This window comes from Silene latifolia, chromosome 7, assembly GCF_048544455.1.
Source record: "Silene latifolia isolate original U9 population chromosome 7, ASM4854445v1, whole genome shotgun sequence".
NCBI classification, from domain to species: Eukaryota; Viridiplantae; Streptophyta; class Magnoliopsida; order Caryophyllales; family Caryophyllaceae; genus Silene; species Silene latifolia.
Genome location: NC_133532.1, coordinates 125,689,694 through 125,709,615, shown reverse-complemented (window position 1 = coordinate 125,709,615; position 19,922 = coordinate 125,689,694). Strand labels below are relative to the sequence as shown.

At 36.3% G+C, this 19,922-nt stretch overlaps 2 protein-coding genes across 2 annotated transcripts; both read right to left on the bottom strand.

Annotated features, from left to right (window-relative positions):
* Positions 1-1,832: 1,832 nt before the first annotated feature.
* On the bottom strand, positions 1,833-11,839 carry LOC141593028 (cysteine-rich receptor-like protein kinase 10). Its single transcript, XM_074413961.1, has 7 exons — positions 11,279-11,839; positions 5,869-6,012; positions 5,355-5,470; positions 4,749-4,959; positions 3,643-3,880; positions 2,579-2,729; positions 1,833-2,355 (listed from the first exon to the last, which is right to left on the bottom strand). Exons 1-7 carry the CDS (start codon positions 11,727-11,729, stop codon positions 2,050-2,052), a joined length of 1,617 nt encoding a protein of 538 aa, XP_074270062.1. The 5' UTR covers positions 11,730-11,839; the 3' UTR covers positions 1,833-2,049.
* Positions 11,840-15,034: 3,195 nt separating this feature from the next.
* On the bottom strand, positions 15,035-19,922 carry LOC141590735 (cysteine-rich receptor-like protein kinase 6). The gene is made up of 6 exons (XM_074411299.1): positions 18,973-19,922; positions 17,702-17,875; positions 16,150-16,274; positions 15,620-15,830; positions 15,290-15,530; positions 15,035-15,200 (listed from the first exon to the last, which is right to left on the bottom strand). The coding sequence occupies exons 1-6, from the start codon at positions 19,802-19,804 to the stop codon at positions 15,035-15,037; spliced, it is 1,749 nt and encodes a 582-aa protein (XP_074267400.1). The 5' UTR covers positions 19,805-19,922.

Sequence of the window (19,922 nt, the reverse complement as noted above, 5' to 3'; positions counted from 1 at the left end):
TTTGTGGAGCAACTATGGACATTTGGGGGTGCCGGTAAGCGATAAACATGCATTCGTTGAACCTGAAATAATCGTGAAAAATTGATTAATACTCATTATTTGCCCCTGGAATCGAATTGGTTAACTCCATAAATGGCGTCGGACACGTTGTTGAAAAACTGGGAGAAAAAGAAACGTGGTCTGGTACAACCTCCCAAACGGCTCAAATTGAATTGTATAATACATGATTTACGAGATTCGAAGGTCCCGGAACAAAATTACCCTGACATAACCTAGAACGTGCCTCGGCTTAGGTAAAATGGCGACACCAAATTCGAGAAGTAACGGTGGACATTCAGGTGTACCGGTACGCGATAAACCGGCATTCGTTGAACCTGAGATAATCGTAAAAAATGGATTAATACTCGTTATTAAGGACTGAAATCGAATTGGTTAACTCCCGAAATTGCCTTGGACACGTGGTGGAAAACCAGAAGAAAATGAAACGTGGTCCGATACGACCTTCCAAACGGCTCAACTTAAAGTGTATAATACAATATTTACGGGGTTGTGACACGTGGCGGTCAACGGGGCTTGCGGTTGTTACTTTAATATAATATATGATTTTGTGGCTCTATATACTGGACTGGACCGCGTCTAGCTTCAGACGGATGTTTCCCGTCTGAAATAAGATGGACAACATATTACCATTTTATAATAAAATGTTGCTATTTTGTGATAACATGTTACTATTATTTTTCAAATCATTTTCAGGGTTGGTGTCGAGGCCGGCCTAAGGGCTATTTAGGGGGGCAAAAGACAAGGACCCATGTCTAGAAAAGGCCCATGAAGGTGGATTAGGAGTCCGCTAAACTGGCTATAGGTCGAGGCATTTATCAAATAAAATTTATCACATATAATTATCAAAATAAGACATGTAACCTAGTGGTTATTTATCTTATCAATTGGGTAGTGTTCATGGCTACATTCTATTTTTTGGTTTTCTGGAATTCAGGGAATTAGGGTTATCATGGCATAATTTGTAAGAATTTCAACCCGTCTTTAAAAATGGGAAAAAAAATACTCCGTAGTGTTCATGGCTACATTCTATTTTTTGGTTTTCTAAAATTCAGCGAATTGGGGTTGTCATGGCATAATTTGTAAAAATTTACTCATCTATTAGAACTATATATCTAAAATTTGAAAGAATTTCAACCCGTCTTTAAAAATGGGAAAAAAAAATACTCCGTAGTGTTCTTCAAAAGGGTTGTGTTGTTTCGTTTATCGAATTGTATTAGATAGTGACACACGAATTACTCGAAGAGAACTTTTTTAAGAGTCGGGGCTTCCATTTTACAATTTTGCCTAGGGCCTCAAGGTGTTCAGGACCGGCCCTGGTTGATGTGAAGTAGGGATTGTCGGTAAGGAAATGAGGAATTGACGAGCCAAGGGTGACAGAAGCATAACCAATGGTTGAAGGAATGCGTGAGGCAAGGAGACGGAGTTGCAGCAGGGTCATTTTAGAAAGCGATTGTAAAGCCTTTATCGATGCGTTGGAATCGAAGAAGAAGGCCCATAGTGGCTTTCATTTAATCAATAATTAATAAGATCTTCTTGTTTAGTCTTGCATTTTCTGAAGTGGTTTGGTCATTTGTAAGTCGGAAGTTGAATCGCGTAGCGCATGAGCTTATTTATGATAGTACTATGAGTATAGGTAGAAAACCTTGGGTCGATAGTTTATGTCATACCACTTTGGGGTTTCTTTCAAAAAAAGAATCAAGTTTAAACTCCATACACTTTCATTTGATTTCTAATTTATCATTCTGCGAACCAAACATCAAACGCCAAATAATTTACATTGGATAATTGTATTGTGTACTTATTGGATAATTGTCTTTTATACCTCCACAGGCTTTATATCACGGCCCATTAACCTCATGGACCGTTCACAAATCCGTCTTACGGTAAGACCTACTCAATACGAAAAGACCGCTTTATATAACAACTTTGTGTGTATAAATCTCATTCAAGCTATCTAGCAATTCAATTTGTTGATGACTTTTCATCGAACTACCTAGGTTCAATTTCGCTCATAGATACATGATTTGACGAATGAACTATGACAATGTCATTGCCAAGGTCGGAATCTCCTATGTCCTTGTTGAAGAAACCGGGTTCACTTGGTACTGGAAGACTACGAATGTTACTCTCCAATGTCAGGACCACCGTGGCCATTGTCGGCCTTGACTCGACTGCCTTTTGAACACACAATAAACCTAGGTGCACACATCTCGTCACTTCATTGCTCGAGCATGAATCTCTTATGCTTGCATCGACAAACTCCAATGATTTACCCTCATGCCATAACTTCCAAGCCTGTTAATGTTATAAAGGATTAATGAATTACTCCCCTTTCAATCAATAATTGTGTAAAACTGTTTTAATTATTGTAAAACCAGGAAATATTTTACCTAAATAATCTCATTAAAATAACTTCCACAACCATCGCTTTTCCATGATAAGGGCATGAAAGTTTTCGTTATATGGTTTAAAATGATTTTTCTGTAAAATCGTACAACGGGAGAATTATTTAACTTACATAGATGACGAGACTTTCACCGTAACTTTCTTCAGGAAATGCGGAATTTATCTTGCCACTAATGATCTCTAAGATCAATATTCCGTAGCTGTACACATCTGATTTCGTCGAGTATATCCCACGCGTAACATATTCCGGAGACATGTAGCCACTAATATCGTAGAGAACATTAATATATGTGACCATGTGAGTGATAAATTTTCTAAACTATTATAAACTATACTATGTAAATATAGCAAATTACCCTCATAATTTTGATACTATGTGTAATCAAGCCCCCTAACTTATAAATGTAGCAAATCAACCACATAAGTTTCTCTTAATGTGCAATTAACTACATATCTTAATTTTAAGAATAAAATTTGCTAATTAAATATTTTACAATTATTGAAAATCAAAATTATTGATTATATTTTAATCCTAAAATTCTTATTTATTAAAAAACATGTTCCTAATATGAGAATTGTTAATAATATTACAATGAAAAGTTACATGACCAAATTTTTATTTGTACTAAAATTGGTTCGCATTTTTCGTTGTATATGTAAATATTATACTTAATTATTTAATAAATATATTTATAATGGTTTTCTAACATGTGCCCTAAGGGCACATGATAAGAAGTTTAAGTAGGGAAAGATTTTAACATTATATCACTAATTATGGTAAATATGAGTTTCAACTCTAATTTGTTATGATATATTTTCAACAAACTTTGCCTAATTAGCTTATTATCATGTGCCCTAAGGGCATATGTTAGAAAATACGTTATTTTTATAACAGTTTTTATAATAGAAAACAATAAGTTTTAGTTTAAAAAATGGTAAAAAACTTGATTTGTGCTTAATTGCACATTTTTGAAAAGTTATGGGGCTAATTTGCTACAAGTTAAATTTAAAGGGTTGATTTACACATAGTTCATAAGTTATGGGGGTAATTTGTCGCTTAAAAAAATTTAAACAGTAAGATATAGGATTTAAGTAATACGAAGTAGGGTAGGTTTACCAATCTGTGTTTCAATCTAAAAAAAATCTATTTATTTAAGACACATAAACGGTACTCACTATGTTCCAACAACCCTGCTTGTGTTGCTCTGGGACTTGTCATAATCAAACATCCTTGCCAAACCAAAATCAGCAATTTTAGGATTCATTTTTGCATCCAATAATATGTTGCTAGCCTTCAAATCTCTATGTATGATTTTTAAACCCGAGTCTTGATGAAGATAAAGCATTCCTTTCGCAATTCCCTGAATAATCTTGTAACGCAATCTCCACTTTAATTGTCCTTGTTTTGCAGGATCTGAAACATACAACGAATCACAAAATTTATGTGATGTGATTATATGGGCGGGCAACTAGCTTTACCTAACGAGAACACATCTATTATGTGAGTTATAAAATAAAAGCTTTGAAGTTCAAAGTGACCAAAGTTTAACTTGATCAACGAGGTAGAGTACCGAAGATGCATGTTTTAGTTTGCTGGTTTGTGGAGTGAAGATATAAAACAATCAAATCAAATCTTAATCAGATTTTGGTACAGATTTTTTATAGAGTATGCGTTTAGATTATCCTAATTTACCTTAATTATTTTGTTCATATTTATAACATATAAATAAATATTGGGTTTTTCTAAAATATGCCCAATTTGGCACAATAGAAAGAGGTAAGTCTTCCGAAAGTTAACTCGCTGCAGAAAATGATATAAATTGTAGTTACACTAGTATAGATCTTGCAATGTATGCACGGTATAGTCGTATAGAGATAAAATTAATCAAGAAAATTGAGGAATGTCGTTGATGTTACTATCATTTAAATATTTACTAATAATATATTTTCAGCCACAATTTTTTTTTATCATAAAAGTCAATAAATTCTCAATCATAGAATGAGTGCAGCCAAATTTTCCTCATTTAAACTTTGTACAAATTTTGAGATTTTGAAATTTGTATATATAGTTTAATGACTTAGGTTCATATGTAGCGCCGCATACTTATCGAATACATTACAAAAAATAGTCCCAATTCTAGGTAATATGTTTTCGGTGTAAAAATTGGAGTCTGTCTTAGTTTTTTTGTAGATAGGAGATTTTAATCAGTAATAAAACCGATGTAATACCACATCAACAAGCACCAACGCGGAAAACATATAAGTAAGTCCGAGTGAATTACCGAAAACAAAGTTGTCAAGGCTTTTGTTAGGCACATACTCATAAACCAGTAGTTTTTCTTTTTGGTTCAAAGCAAACCCTAGCAACCTAGACAAATTCTTGTGCTGAAGTTTAGCTACTAATAAGATCTCATTCTTAAATTCTTGTGCACCTTGATGTGAGCTTTTAGACAATCTTTTTACCGCCACTTCTTCCCCATTTGGTAACGTACCCTGTGTACAACTATAATTAATAGTGACAAGAATATATCAAATAAAACTTTAAGATAATAACAAAAGGGGAAAGAAATAAAAAGATTTAGTTATAATTCACCATTTCTCTTAGACCTACCCACAGGTCGGGTTGGAGAACCTCGAGGTCAGTTTAGACAATCCCGGGTTCAATCGAGCCTTGACAATTTGCCCTAAACTGGCATCGTGTGTTGTTTTTTTATTTAAAATTTTGAAACATGTTCAGATTTCTTGTATCCTTGATTTCCAATCCACGTCCTTTAATTGAGTTGAAAAATATCGTACATTTGAATTTTCGACACATGCTTGAATCAAACTAGACATGTTACCACCTTTTTATAAGAAAACATGCATCAAAATTCAGGGTAAACGATTACCTTATAAACGCTACCAAATCCACCTTGACCCAATTTGTTCTCATTCGAAAAACCATTTGTTGCTGTCTCTAGGGTTGCCATAGTATATAGCAATGACTCGCGAGTTATGAGATCCTCTTCAATTATTCCATCACACCCAAAAATAGGCATATGTTAATTGATCAAACAAAAACTATAAAGATATATTAATTTTCAGTTATCATGAATAATCATTATAGTTTATATATATGTATAAAACATGAATAGGATTTATAGTTAGAGCGAACCGAATTTTACCATGGGCGAAATATTGAAAAAATAATATAAACTATACAAAAAATAGAAAATTTGAACTAAAATTTTCAAATTTCTTATTATTAAGAGAGGGGTCAACCGTCCTTGCTAGTCGTGTAATATACTTTCTAGATTTTAAGAGGCTCAAGTGTAGAATTGCTCTATTGTAAATTGATTTTAACGTTGAACTTTGAACAATAACAATGTCTCACAATGGGACTATATATAAGAGATTTCATACCAGTTTCATGAGTATCATCATCGATCTTCTTACTCTTACATCGTCTAATAATAAAATAGAACGTTATCGCAAATGATCCAGCTCCAAGAAGAGTCAAAACAACAGCAATTGCGATCGCCTTATTAGTTGATGTTTTATTTTTACCTGCACAATTTCATTGTACTTGGAAGTTGTAATTTTGCATTATACATGTTTCTAGTGCAACCATAAACGTCATACTACAATTAGGCCATCCTATGATCAAAATCTAATTGAACTGAACTAAATTGAGCGAGCTCAATGGAATTAAAGTGAGTTGAATGGAGCTGAACTGAAATGAAATTTGGATAGATAAATGAAGTTGAAGTTAAGTGAACTGATCTAAAATTAGCTGAAATGAGCTGAAATTAAGCGGAAAAGAACATGTCCTTAGAATTGTTAGAAAAAAAACACAAAATTGATAACTACCTGCTTTGTTCCAGGCCAGGCAGGCGCGCTCATTGTGATTTTAGAAAAGTGACTACTTGAAGTAGCGGCATTGATAGTTATCACTATTTTTTCCTAAAATTTTAGGTAAAGTAGCGGCTTTACCTTGAATCTCGAAAAATGATAACGTTCTTACTATTAGTTTCGTGAGAAAAAAAAAAATCATTAAAATAGTTGGAGAAAATTTATAAAATGATTCTTAGTTTTATGGTAAAATAAAAATATTTTCATAAAAAAACACATTTCATAACTTTAGAATTCTCTTTGATTAGTTTTCCATTGCTTTTTTGTTTCATATCAAACTACAATAATGGAGTGAAAAAAATAAATATTAATAAGGTACCTATATATTTTAAATGTATAAATAATACCCCTGGAAATAAAAACTCTATTTATACCGCGCATGCATTGTGCGGGATCTATACTAGTAAAAAAAAGTACACAAATAATTGGAACTAGAGGTGGCAATTATTGACACGACCCAAAAACACGACACGAACCCGACACGAAGTTAGCGGGTTAGGGTTAAGACGTTGTGACCCATTTAAGTAATTGGGTTGACACGGACATGACACGAAACTTAAATGGGTCGGGTTAGGGTTGAGCACGTTTGACACGAACCCGACACGAATAACCCATTTACTTAAAAGTGTCATAATATATTTGGGTTGAATAAATAACCCAATCAAACAACTTAAAAATAAGCATTTTCATTCGTTATTTTTAGGATAATAGGGCTATAAAGCTTAGTTTATGTTATTAGCTTATTGGGTTAAACGGGTTAAGTGTGTTAAAAATGACCTGCTAAAAGATAAATGGGTTAAACAAGTCGAGTTGGGTTATAGAAAAATTAAATGGGTTGGGTTAGGGTTAGGGTTGAGACAAATGACCCGTTTATGTAATTGGATCGGGTTAGGGTTGAGGTAGTTGTGACCCGTTTAATGTTGAAACGGACACGAACACGACACGACCCGATCTGTTTGCCAGGTATAATTGGAACGGAAGAAAAGACTAATTTAGGCTCTATTTGGTGGTAAAACTAACTGAAAAGGTAGATGGACCTGGAAGATAGCTGAAAACTGAAAAACTAACTAAAGCTGCAAATTAGGAACTGATAAGGTAACTGATTATATAAAAAAAATGTTTGGCAAACTAACTGAAAAGCTAACTGATTTTGGTGAAATGACGTAAAATGTTATGATAATTATTTAATAGTATAGATTTAAGGATACAAAAGAAAAATGGGAAAAATGCACGCGGTGCCCTTGAAGTTTCGAATTTTGCCCGAAATACCCAATTTTTTGTTCCGGAAAACTTTAAGCGGCTATAGCTCGTGTCTACGAATTCAGAAAGTGATAATTTTTTTTTTCAAATCGATCATCTTTCCGAGAACTACGATTTGAAAAAAAAAATTGTCGCATTTGGATCCCGTGGCTAGGAGTTTTTGTACGTCAAAGTTTTTTTTACCGTACAAACTTTGAGTGACCATATCTCTTGGTCACGAATTCCAAACACGACAATTTTTTTTTTCAAGTCGTAGGTCTCGAAAAGATAATCAATTTGAAAAATAAAATCGTTACTTTCTGAGCTTGTAAACACGAGTTATAGCCTCTTAAAGATTTCCGGATCAAAAAATTGGGTATTTCGGGCAAAACATCAAAGTTCAAGGGCACCGCGTGCATTTTCCGAAGAAAAATTGAATCGAATCAAATCAAATTAGATATCAAAAATCTCAAATGCTTTCATTTCAATTACCTTATTTAGTTAAATAAATTACTTGTCAAACACTTAAAAAAATAAGATAATTAAAATTTTAGTCTAATAAGTTAATTTGACCAAATAAAGTACCCGAAATACTTAACCAAACATAGCCTTACCACGAGTTTTAGAATCAGTCAACTTTTCAGGAATTACACTCCATAGGTCCGAATGTGTCCACATCCTTCTAGATACGTTAATACGTATGTGTCAATTGTGAGTAAACACCACTAGAAGGACCTAAACTATCACTAATAGGGGTCGTTTGGTTGCATATAGGAATTTGTATTGCCTAGGAAGTCATAAAACACGTGAATTTGGAATTCATGTGAATTGCAAAAAAATGTTTGGTTGCCATGGAGGAAGTGCAATTCATGTAGGCATTCTAACTTACCTAGGGAGGGCTAGGTAAGCAACTTCCTCCATTGTTGAGGAATTGGAATTCATGGGAACTTCCAATTCATGTGAATTGGGGTAACCAAACAACAAACCCATTTTACAATTCACATGAATTTAAGTTCCTGCATTGTGTGGCTTTAAGGACCTCAATTCAATATTTTGACCAAAATACCCTTGTGTATACACATGTACTTATTTGTAGTGTTCATAGGTAGATTTTAGTCTGAACCCACACATTTCGGGTTGGGTTATTTTCGGGTCAATAATTAAGCGGGTCGGGTTATTTGGGTCAGGTTATTTTTCGGCTCGACTTAGCTCGAGTTGGGTCATTTTGAATCTTCACCTTTTTTAACTAAAGAACCATTTTTTTTCTTTTCCTTTACTTCCATTAAATTCAGGGATTAAATCACCGTTCATTTTAATTAAACTCAAATTTTTGTGCTGCAAAAATTAAAGGGAGCCAATAAATGTGCTGTGATTGAATCTGAGGGAACACGAAGTTTTCAACTTTTCCATTTGTTTTTGAAGTCTTAACTATTCAACAATTTACAAATTCTAACGAAGAAAAATAAATGATTAAGAGGGTTAGAAAAATTCATTAAAATAATGTTGTGACTTCAATTTAATGTGACTTTAAATTAGCTAATGTGACTTTAAATTAGCTACATGGGTCATTTAAATCAGGTTACTTTCGGGTTAGATGGTTTCAAGTCGGGTCAGATACGGGTCTAGGAAAACTCGGGTTAAGTTTTGGCCGGGTTAATTATTCGGGTTTTAGGTTGTATTCGGGTTCTACAGCTCGGGTTAATTTCGGGTCTCGGGTCAGCCTTTCCAGGTCGGATCATTCAGATCAGATTGATTTGCCCGGTTAAGTAGAACCCAATTTTGACCAAATGGAGTTAACAAAGTTGTCTACTTACAATCCAATTAAATGATCATTTATTTGAACCAAATCGAGTTAACAAAGTGTTATCACTATTATAGGTACGAAAAAAATAAGCTCGTATTTTTTATGTCTTCAAATAGTCTTATAAGAAATTATTGTAAAACGATCTTATACAACTTTTGGATAAAATAATAGCGCCATTTTTTAGGACTCGTGATAATATTTTGATAATTTAGTTTGAAAATAATCAGCATGTATTTATTTACGTAAATTTACAAGTTATTTCATCAATTTGTTATTTAATCCGATAAATATGTGTGATCCGACTAAAATCTACCTACTAACTAACACTATAAAATAAGTACATGTCTATACACAAGGGTATTTTGGTCAAAATAATGATTTGAGGTCCTTAAAGCCACACTATAAAAGATGAGGTCCTTATAGCTACATTTTATGATAGTTAAGGTCCTTCTAATGGTGTTTATTCTGTCAACTGTTGAACATTCTCAAGTTAATTAATTATTGCTATCATGGTACAGGCGCCTAGCAGGGTGGGGTCCTGTATCCGGGGAGGATCCAACCTCCTCGTCATCAAAAAAAAAAAAAAAAAAAAATTATTGCTATCGTCTCAATAGTTTGAGTTGTGAGTTGTGACCGTTTCAATCATAATATACTCCGTAATATTCTATCGTCTCAATCGTTTTTTTATTGTATCAAATGCGTACTTAGCATTGTAGAGTTAATTAATTATTGCTATGAAATTTCTCACACGCTAGCTTTTTTTCTTTCATGCGTACTTTGGCGTATCAATTGGTCTTGAACATACGGAGTTACAAGCTTGATAGACCAATTTTCATTCAGTACACTCAAACTATGACCAATTTAACTAAGCTTATTTATATTTTTCCGAGCTTTCATAAATTTGGATTTATATTTAAACTTTTTACTGTCAAAAATTAAAATTTAGTTCAGCTCATATATACTGTATTATTTTTGAGTTTCATTATAATTTTTTATGTTCAATATTTTTATAATATAGCTCATATTTCTTCAAATAAAGTTCGTGATTTGTAGGTCTAAACTCAAAAAACACAATATAAAGCTCGGATTTTATTCAATACAACCAGTATAACTAATTGGTTGTATAGTGATAGTGGGGTTTGTCGCACTCCCCCAATCAAACAATTCTCAACTACTGTAGTAGGGTAGTCGAGGTCGAACCACAAGGAGAACAAGGTCGAGTACTAGTTTTGTCTTAAATTATAAGTTAGCTACGTAAATCATGAAATTGGTTGATATTAAACTAATTAATTAAATTAATAACAAAGACAATTAAAGTATCGGATCGGGTTATTTGAGTCGGTCATTCTGATCGTGTCAGTCTTACCAGGTCTACCATAAACTAGTGGACTATTCCTCTTACCCAGTCAAATAGTCAAACAATCAAAGTCTTTTTATACTCCCTCCTGTTCTATATTTTCTTCCCATCTCATTTTTACACAAGAAATAACAAAGTGAATTTGGACCACACTAAACACACTACCCCACATATCATTGAATTTAGACCACACAAATCATCCCAAAAAAAAAATAGGGAAGAAAACCCGAATAACCGAATAAGAAAATAGGGAAGAAAATATAAAATAGGAGGGAGTATTAATTAAGTAGTTGAAGTCTTTTTTAATTAATTTAGAACATATATAAGTAGTCAAACTGTCAAAGTCATACTCTGTGCCCAACCCGAGTCAAACATAATATTCAATCGACTCACCTAGTCACGTCTACTATTCTTATCCCGACTCAAACCCGACCCATTATTCAACATATATAGATGTATACGATAATTCAAAATAAGTGAAATAATAATTTGTATAAATGAAATGAGAGATATGGGAGTACCTGATGATGGCAACGGTGACGGTGACGGTGACGGTGGATGTACTTGTGGTAGATACGAAAGATTGAAGAAAGGGAAAGCCTCAAACCGTACAATGCAGCTCGGCGCCAAAACCTGACCACCCGGCTTCTGGTGAAAGTATTGGATCAACGAGTTCAAACACCCATAACAATCGTTACCAATTAAAATCGGGGTACATTGTCCCAACCCATATATAGGCTGACTCGCCGAATAGTTGACAAAATCGGTTGCAAATTTCTTAAAAGACCCGCCTCCGGCTGCTTGAAGCGCGATCACATTAATCATATTCGTTACCGCGTCCATGTATTGGATTTTGTCACCGATTATGTCGCTAGCATGCCAGGCGATCCATCCAGGTAAATTATCCATATAGAAAGACGAGTTCGTATACCGAACCTGACATCCGTCGTACCATACAATAGCCCCCTTCATGTTAGGACAAAGTCTTGGAATGTCCGTAGTGGTGGCGGTAGCGACACATTGATGACATGAGCTGATGTTCTGGTCCCCTCTGCAGAGATATTCGCCATAGACAGCTTCTATTGACGGATTACCGACGGTGGTTCTATAGAAACCCGATGGGTTGTTAGTCGCGTTGGAGGCGAGAGCGCGAAAAAGGGTGTTTAAATTGGTTTGGTAATGTTAAGATAAGTTATGGAAATTCCTATGGAAATTCCGATTTGGAAAGTATTTCCTATTTCCGTTTTATATTAGTTATTATATCTTTACCTTGGGCAATAAGTCTTTCGATTGTACTATAAATACCGGCCTTGTGTGCCATGAATAACATAAGTTTGATTTTACCTAAATACGTATATCTTAGCATGGTATCAGGAAACCTAAAAATACAAAAATAAAAATCATCAAAACCTACCCCTCCTCTGCCGGCATGGCAATTGACGACCCACCACCGCCGCCGCCTAAAATCGAACCTACCTCTCCTTACTATATCGGTTATCATGACCGGCCTGGCGATCATATTACGGGTACACGCCTCAATCTCCACAATTTCACGGAATGGAAGACCGATGTCAGGAATGCCCTCAAAGCTCGTCGCAAATTTGCCTTCCTCGACGGGACTATCACGACGCCTGCACCTCCGTGCACAAACGATGATTGGGAAACTCTTCATGCTATGTTGATTGCTTGGCTCATGAATCTCATTGAGCCCGAGGTAAAACGCCTACTTTCTACGTATACTAATGCCAAACGATTGTGGGACGATCTTCATGATCGGCTTGATATGGTTGACGGTTCCAAAATTCAACAAATTAAAAGTGATCTTCGTGATTGTAAACAAACCGAGAATATGTCCGTCGCAGTCTATTATGGTACGCTAAATCAATTATGGGACGAACTCGATATTTATGAACCCATTATTACTTGTACATGCTCCACTGCGGTTGGTCAAAAACACATTGATCGGCGTGAAAGTGATCGTCTTCATCAATTCTTGCTTGGTTTACTTAAATCATATGAAACTTTACGGTCGGTCATCTTAGCACAGTCTCCCTTACCCTCGGTGAGTCGTGCTTTTCAAATGGTGAGTCAGGAGGAAAGAGTGAAAGGCCTTCATAAACCTGCTGATTCCGCTCCTCTGCCCGAACTTTCTACTTTTTCTGTTCGACCTCCTGCTCCTCGCCCCTCCGCTCAACTTTCTCGTTCCGAACGACGAAAGTTGGTCTGCACCAAATGTAATAAATCCGGGCATGATCGTAGTATGTGCTTTGAATTGATGGATGAAATTCCTGATTGGTGGTACGAATATCGTGGCATTAAAAATCCTAAACGGAATGGCTCTACTACTCAGGGGAGTGGAGGTGCTCGGTCCAGCTCTCAGAACCGCACCCCTGACGCTTCGCCCAAACCTGCCAGCAGCAATGCGGTTCACACACCGACTGCCCCACCGCAATCCTCTGCTTCGGATCAGCCCTCTGTTTCGGTTTACGGCACTCCTTCTCATAATTTTTGTGGTAAGTGGCTAATAGATACAGGGTGTTCTCACCACGTTACTGGCGATTTGGCTGCTTTACATAATATTCGCACTATTCCAAATCGCGTGGTAGGACTTCCCGATGGCACTCAGGTTCATGCTTCACGTATTGGGAGCATAAAAGCCTTGTGTGCCATGAATAACATAAGTTTGATTTTACCTAAATACGTATATCTTAGCAGGTAAGTACTTCCGTTGGTGAACATTTTGCCATTACTGCAGATGGGGCCCAATTGGGCTGACGCGGTTGTCGTTTGATGGATCATTGTAACGATTAGCACCGGTAAAAAGGCTAATAACCAACTAATTTGGTACATTTTTGTGCTTAATTACTAATTAGCTAAGATTAAAACACAAAATGAAAAATTGTGTTGAATTGTGTTGATGAAGAGTATTGTGTGAACCGTTGCATTTATTTGTATATATTTAATGGGGACTAGAGTACTGTTATGGGTTGGAATCCTTCAAAGGAAAAAAAAGGTGGATGTTGATATTTTTCAATGTCTAAAGTTCGGCGAAGGAGAAAATCAAGTTCCTAACCAAGAAAAGTGTCATTAAAGGAGAAAACTAAGTACCACAGGAGTAGCCCCCTTGACACTCTTCCCACACAGGTTCACTTTTAAGTCAGACAGGAGCCATCAACGGATGAAATTTTCTTCGACTGGGCCAAATAAGAGGTCCACAAAGCCATGGGCTCTGATACCAGATGTTAAATCATGCAAATGGGCCTGAGCCTTACCCGAATGGAGGAGAGACGGACCACTTAACAACGCAAAGGAGGTTACATCCTAAAACCAATTAGCAATAAGAGGAGTAGTCATCTTGGTTATAAAGTGATACAATCTCTCTTTCTCCTTCAATGTGGGACACTCACATGTGGAATAATATGGGATTCTTCACAAAAACGAAAATGACAAATCGGGTATATGGTCGTATGGAGTTATTAATTTGAATAGAATTTAGAGTACTCTGAGTTGATAGACCGTGATGAACACGATCCTCTAAAGTCAAACCATTGTGGAGTCTTCTGAGCGATTTCAGTTCTTAATTTTTTATTATGTTTTCATGTTAAATGATAAAACGGAGGGAAATTGTGTAGCGCATTATGTAGCTAGACTTTGTTTGAGTGCCGATTGAACCTTGCTTTGTATCGGATATTTGAAACCATTGTGGCAATTGCGAAACTTGATCAAAAATAATTCTTCGTTTTCTCTCCAAAAAACATAACATTTCTCTATATATAGCGAGTTTTACATGCTAATTATGACCGACTTGGGGAATATGCAACATGTACATTAACTGAACACTGGATAAACCCGTCGATTGTAATTTGGTTCACCGAGGTTCAAGTTCAGTGATGGAGTCTTCATTCACAGATAAAGGTATTGATTTACTTGATGAATGATCTGAATTATTGACTTCCTTAGGGAAAGATGTAATTACTCTTGGTCTTGTAAGGAAATCCGATTGCTCTGGCACCGGTAAGAGTAATAGAGTAACTGTCTAATGTGAGGACGACATTTGCCATTGTTGGTCTATCCTCTACCGATTCTTGGACACACAACAAGCCGATCTGTATGCATCTCATAACATCGGTATTATTTGAGCATGAATCTCGTATGAGTGGATCCACAAATTCTAGGGGCGTTCCTGCTTCCCATTGTCTCCAAGCCTGTAGATATCGATCACATCCCCTTTGTCACAACTCTACTCAAATTTCAATCATTTTTGTCTTGACTACATATTACGAAGTACTTGCATAGCTTAGAAGGTCCTCGGCATCACCAGCCTGATTAAATATACTGGCTTTTCTTCCACTGATTATCTCCAAGACGAGCACACCGAAACTATATGCATCAGATTTGATTGAGAATTGTCCTTGCAAAGCGTACTCTGGCGCCATATATCCACTACAAAATTTGGGCATTGATAAGTGATTCTATATGTTTAATTAAGTATACAGAAAGAGTTCATGTAACAGCAAACCGTATTTACTTACTATGTTCCGACAACTATGTTCGTATAGTTGCTTTGGCTGTGATCCACACCAAAAATTCTAGAGGTGCCGAAGTCTGAAATTTTAGGATTCATCTCGTCATCCAACAAGATGTTACTTGCCTTAAGATCCCGGTGTATAATTCTGAGCTGAGAGTCATGATGGAGATAAAGCAACCCACGAGCAATGCCTCTTATAATATTGTAACGCCTTTCCCAGTTGAGTAATTGTCGATTTTCATGATCTAAAACATAATAGGACATATGTCATATAAAATGCCTACAATTTTGTTTAAACCGTTCAAAATTATGAATGGAATAATGAATAACATACCAAAGATGAAATTGTCGAGGCTTTTGTTGCGAACGTATTCGTACACAAGAAGCTTCTCTTGTTCAGTATAACAAAATCCTAGTAATCTCACCAAATTCCTATGTTGAAGCTTGGCTACCACCAAAACCTCTGTTTTAAATTCTTGTATGCCTTGGCTAGAGCTTGCGGATAGTCTCTTCACCGCTATCAACTTTTCGTTCGATAATGTACCCTATGCACACAAATTCTCATATAAGATAAGTTTTATCTAAATCTACATCCTTTACCATTTCAGTTAGTTTAATTTGATTTTTTTTTTCTATTCACTAAATAGTCAAATTGGTGATTATTAGTAGGGCTGGTCAATGGTGCGGGTCGGCCAGGTTACGAGGCGGGCCGGGTTGACTTGGGAGACCCGGAACCGGCCCGGATATAGGGCGGGTTGGGAGACGGGTCAGGACGGGTCGACCCGCACTTTTGACCAGCCCTAATTATTAGCGGAAATTAAGCACCTCGTCTTGAATATTAATACAAGTTTCGTGTGAATGTACCTTATAGACGCCACCAAAACCGCCTTCGCCCAATTTATTCTCGTCTGAAAAATTGTTTGTCGCGTTGAGAAGTGTTGCCAAGTCATATTGCAAGGACTCGGCAGTGAAATCTTGGTTAGCTATAACTCCGAATAAGAATCAAAATCAAGTCAGGAGATATCGACTTATAAGTATGTATGTAAGATCAAATATTAAACGTAAATGGTATTATGTTAGAATATAAAACGAATCAAGGAATTTCAACCATCAGCTTAAGCTTTTGGTTGAGATGGTTTCTTGACATGGTATCAGAGCCTGGTGACCAAAAGGTCACGGGTTCGAATCCCACCCCCTCTATTCTAAAGTGGATCATCAGAACAGGCCAGGGAATCCCGCCTGCACCCACACTTCAAGCCCAAAAAGAAAAAAAGGGCCTTCGTGTGAGGGAAGTGTTAGAATATAAAACGAATCAAGGAACTTCAACCATCAGCTTAAGCTTTTGGTTGAGATGGTTTCTTGACATATTCGGATATTAGGCCCATTAGGGTTAGGTCACAAGATATGACGGCTACCGTATAAGGTTTAGGGTATTGTAATTTATTATATATATCCTCGTATTCTGATCGATCAATCATCACATTATCAATAACAATTTACAATTTCCTTATGCAATCTTCTCCCTCCTATAATCTTATCATGGTATCAGAGCCTCACGCTCTTGAGGCCTAAAACAAATTTCCGCTACCTCGCCGGTGGGTCGATAATGTAAAACACCCACCGGCGGGATTTTCTCCGTTGATCTAATAATAAAGATTAGTTTAATTTTAATTTTCATTTAAAAAAAAAATAAGAAAAAGAAAAATAAGAAGTTTGCCGTTAGATATCATGGCCAAGAAGCTATTTTCAATCCCCTAATTTCTACCTGACGAGCTGACGGATTTGCATTTTTAATGATCTGGTCTAATTCCCTCATTCTCTTGTTGAATAGAAAAAAAAAACATATTAGTTGTTTCTTTGAATCTTTAAAATCTTCAATTTCTCGTTCAAGGTGGTACAAATTTATTGGGTAGTTACGCAATTTTAATCACCATGATGGTGGTTCAGATCTAGTTGGAGTTCGAAAAACTTGGCGTTCTCCAAACTTTAAAATTAACGGATAATTTTCCGTCTTACTGAAATTTGTTTAGGTCCGATTAGTGTTCCTAACAAATTACTTGATATTCGACAAGTTCGAAAAACTTAACGTTCTTGTTCGAAGAAATTTTCTAACGAGTTTATACTCGTTTATCTTGCCAACTTTGCGGAAATGGAGATGGAGAAGTTGACGAAGAAGTATTTTTCTTATGTTTTTCTTGTATTTCTCCAATCGTAAAGTTCGTACTACGTACTGCCTTTACGATTGCGGGAGGGTATTAAGATATTAGGCCCATTAGGGTTAGGTCACAAGATATGACGGCTACCATATAAGGTTTAGGGTATTGTAATTTATTATATATATCCTCGTATTCTGATCGATCAATCATCACATTATCAATAACAATTTACAATTTCCTTATGCAATCTTCTCCCTCCTATAATCTTATCATATTATTCTTATGAATTTCGGCATGAGTAGAAACATCAGCTTTCCTTGCTTTGTTCTTTCGAAGACAAACGCAAGTGCATATCAAACATAAGGCTACCGAGAAGACAAGCACAGCGGCTATTATGATGGCAACAATCACTTTTGTTGAGATTTTCTTCTTCCCTATACATTTAAAATTGTATGACAATAGTTAGTATATTGGCTAAAGAATTATTCAAAGAAAGTATGTTATTTATAGACTTTGTAGACCGGTTACTCCGGTCGGGTCTAGGTCAGGTAAGTTTGGGTTGGGTCACTTTTTGGTTTGCAGAAATTCAGGTCATTTTGAGTTCAGGCTATTTTTAGGTCTATTATTAACAAGTTTTTTATGGTTATTGAATGGCAAGTTTGTAACAATAAACATTCGAGACTGGTCAATTTTACCTAGTTTAGCTATGTACTTGTATTGAAGTCTCTTCAGATGTAGAGTAGCATCGTGGCTACAGTGTTGCACCACCACTGAACCCCAACAGTTCTATTGTACGACCGTCTTTTTCGTATTTTTGACAAATTATGACCACTTTTTAGTAAATAGTGATCAGTTTATGGCAAATAGTGATCACTTTGAAAAAGATGGTCATTTTTTAGTAAAAAAATGGTCAATATTTTCTCAAAAATGGTCACTATTTATCAAAAAACGGTCACATTCCTCTCGTCACATGTACCACACGGTTGAACTCCTTCTATAAGCTAGTTCTCTATTCCTCCTAGATAGACCTGGCAAAGGGGTTGTTAGGGTCGGGTCAATTTCGGGTCGAGTCATTCCCCGTCAACAGACTTCAGGTCGGGTCGAGCCTGGTCATTCGGGATCAGTTAATTCTTGGGTCAACTATCATCAAGGTCTCGTGGATAGTAACCAGTTTGGAACAATAAAAATTTAGGTCGGGTTATACCGAATCTGACAATTCGGATTCAGGTCAAGTTCGAATATTGGATCGAGTTATTTGGGACGGGTTATTCGTGTTAGGTCAATTTTGCCAGGTCTAGTTCCAAGCTACCCAGTTAAGTATTAGTCAAAGAATCAAAGTCTAGTTTTTGTTTGATCCAAGTAGTCAAAGTCTTTTTAAATTAATTTAGAACATAAAAGTAGTCAAAGTCATACTCTCTACCCAACCCGAGTCAAACACAATCGAGTCACGTTTACTAATTTTGTCCCAACTTAAACCCGACCCGTTATACGATAAAGTAATAATTTCGATGATTGAAAGATATGGGAGTACCGTTAGAGTCGCTTGGTAGCGGTATTGGTTTAGAATCAGACGGTGCTGGCAACGGTGACGGTGATGGTGGTAATGCTTGTGGTAGATAAGAAAGATTGAAGAAGGGGTAAGCCTCAAACCGTACAATGCAGCTCGGCGCCAAAACCCGACCACCCGGCTTCTGGTGAAAGTATTGGATCGACGAGTTCAAACACTCATAACAATCGTTAGCATTTAAGTTCGGAGTACACTGTCCCAACCCATATATAGGTTGAATCGCCGAATAGTTCACAAAATCGGTTGCAAATTTCTGAAATGACCCGCCTTCCGCTGCTCGAACTGCGAGCACATTACTAATCATATTCGTTACTGCGTCAAGATACCGTGATTTGTCACCGATTATGTTGGCATAATTCCAAGCAATCATTGCAGGGGATTCATCCATATTATTGAAAAAAGACGAGTTCGAATACCGAACCAGACATTTGTCATACCATACAATACCCACCTTCTTATTAGGACAAAGTCTTGGAATGTCCGTAGTGGTAGCGGTATCGACACATTGGTGACATGAGCTGATGTTCAGGTCCCCTCTGCAGAGATATTCGCCGTAGACAGCTTCTATTGACGGATTACCAACTGTGGTTCTATAGAAACCCGATGGGTTGTTAGTCGCGTTGGAAGCGAGAGCGCGAAAAAGGGTGTTTAAATTGGTTTGGTAGGTACTTCCGTTGGTGAACATTGTGTCATTTTTGCAGGTGTGGGCGAATTGGGCTGACACGGTTGTCGTTTGATGGATCGTTGTAATGATAACCATCGGTAAAAAGGCTAATAACCAATTAATTTGGTACATTTTTGTGCTTAATTACTAATTAGCTAATATTGAAACACAAATGAAAAATTGTGTTGAATTGTTGATTGAGAGTATTGTGTGTGAACCGTTGCATTTATTTGTATATATTTATTGGGGA

Excerpts from the sequence above, each read along its gene's own strand:
- LOC141590735 (XM_074411299.1), bottom strand. The coding sequence starts at position 19,804 with ATGTACCAAATTAATTGGTTATTAGCCTTTTTACCGATGGTTATCATT. Across the intron at positions 16,275-17,701 it reads GAATAATATGATAAGATTAT|TTATAGCTAACCAAGATTTC; the intron begins AGGAGGGAGAAG and ends TCTTATTCGGAG. Across the intron at positions 15,201-15,289 it reads AACATAGTTGTCGGAACATA|TGGATATATGGCGCCAGAGT; the intron begins GTAAGTAAATAC and ends CAAATTTTGTAG.
- LOC141593028 (XM_074413961.1), bottom strand. The coding sequence starts at position 11,729 with ATGAAGGGGGCTATTGTATGGTACGACGGATGTCAGGTTCGGTATACG. Across the intron at positions 4,960-5,354 it reads GATTTGGTAGCGTTTATAAG|GGTACGTTACCAAATGGGGA; the intron begins GTAATCGTTTAC and ends AGTTGTACACAG. Across the intron at positions 2,356-2,578 it reads GTGAAAGTCTCGTCATCTAT|GCTTGGAAGTTATGGCATGA; the intron begins GTAAGTTAAATA and ends TAACATTAACAG.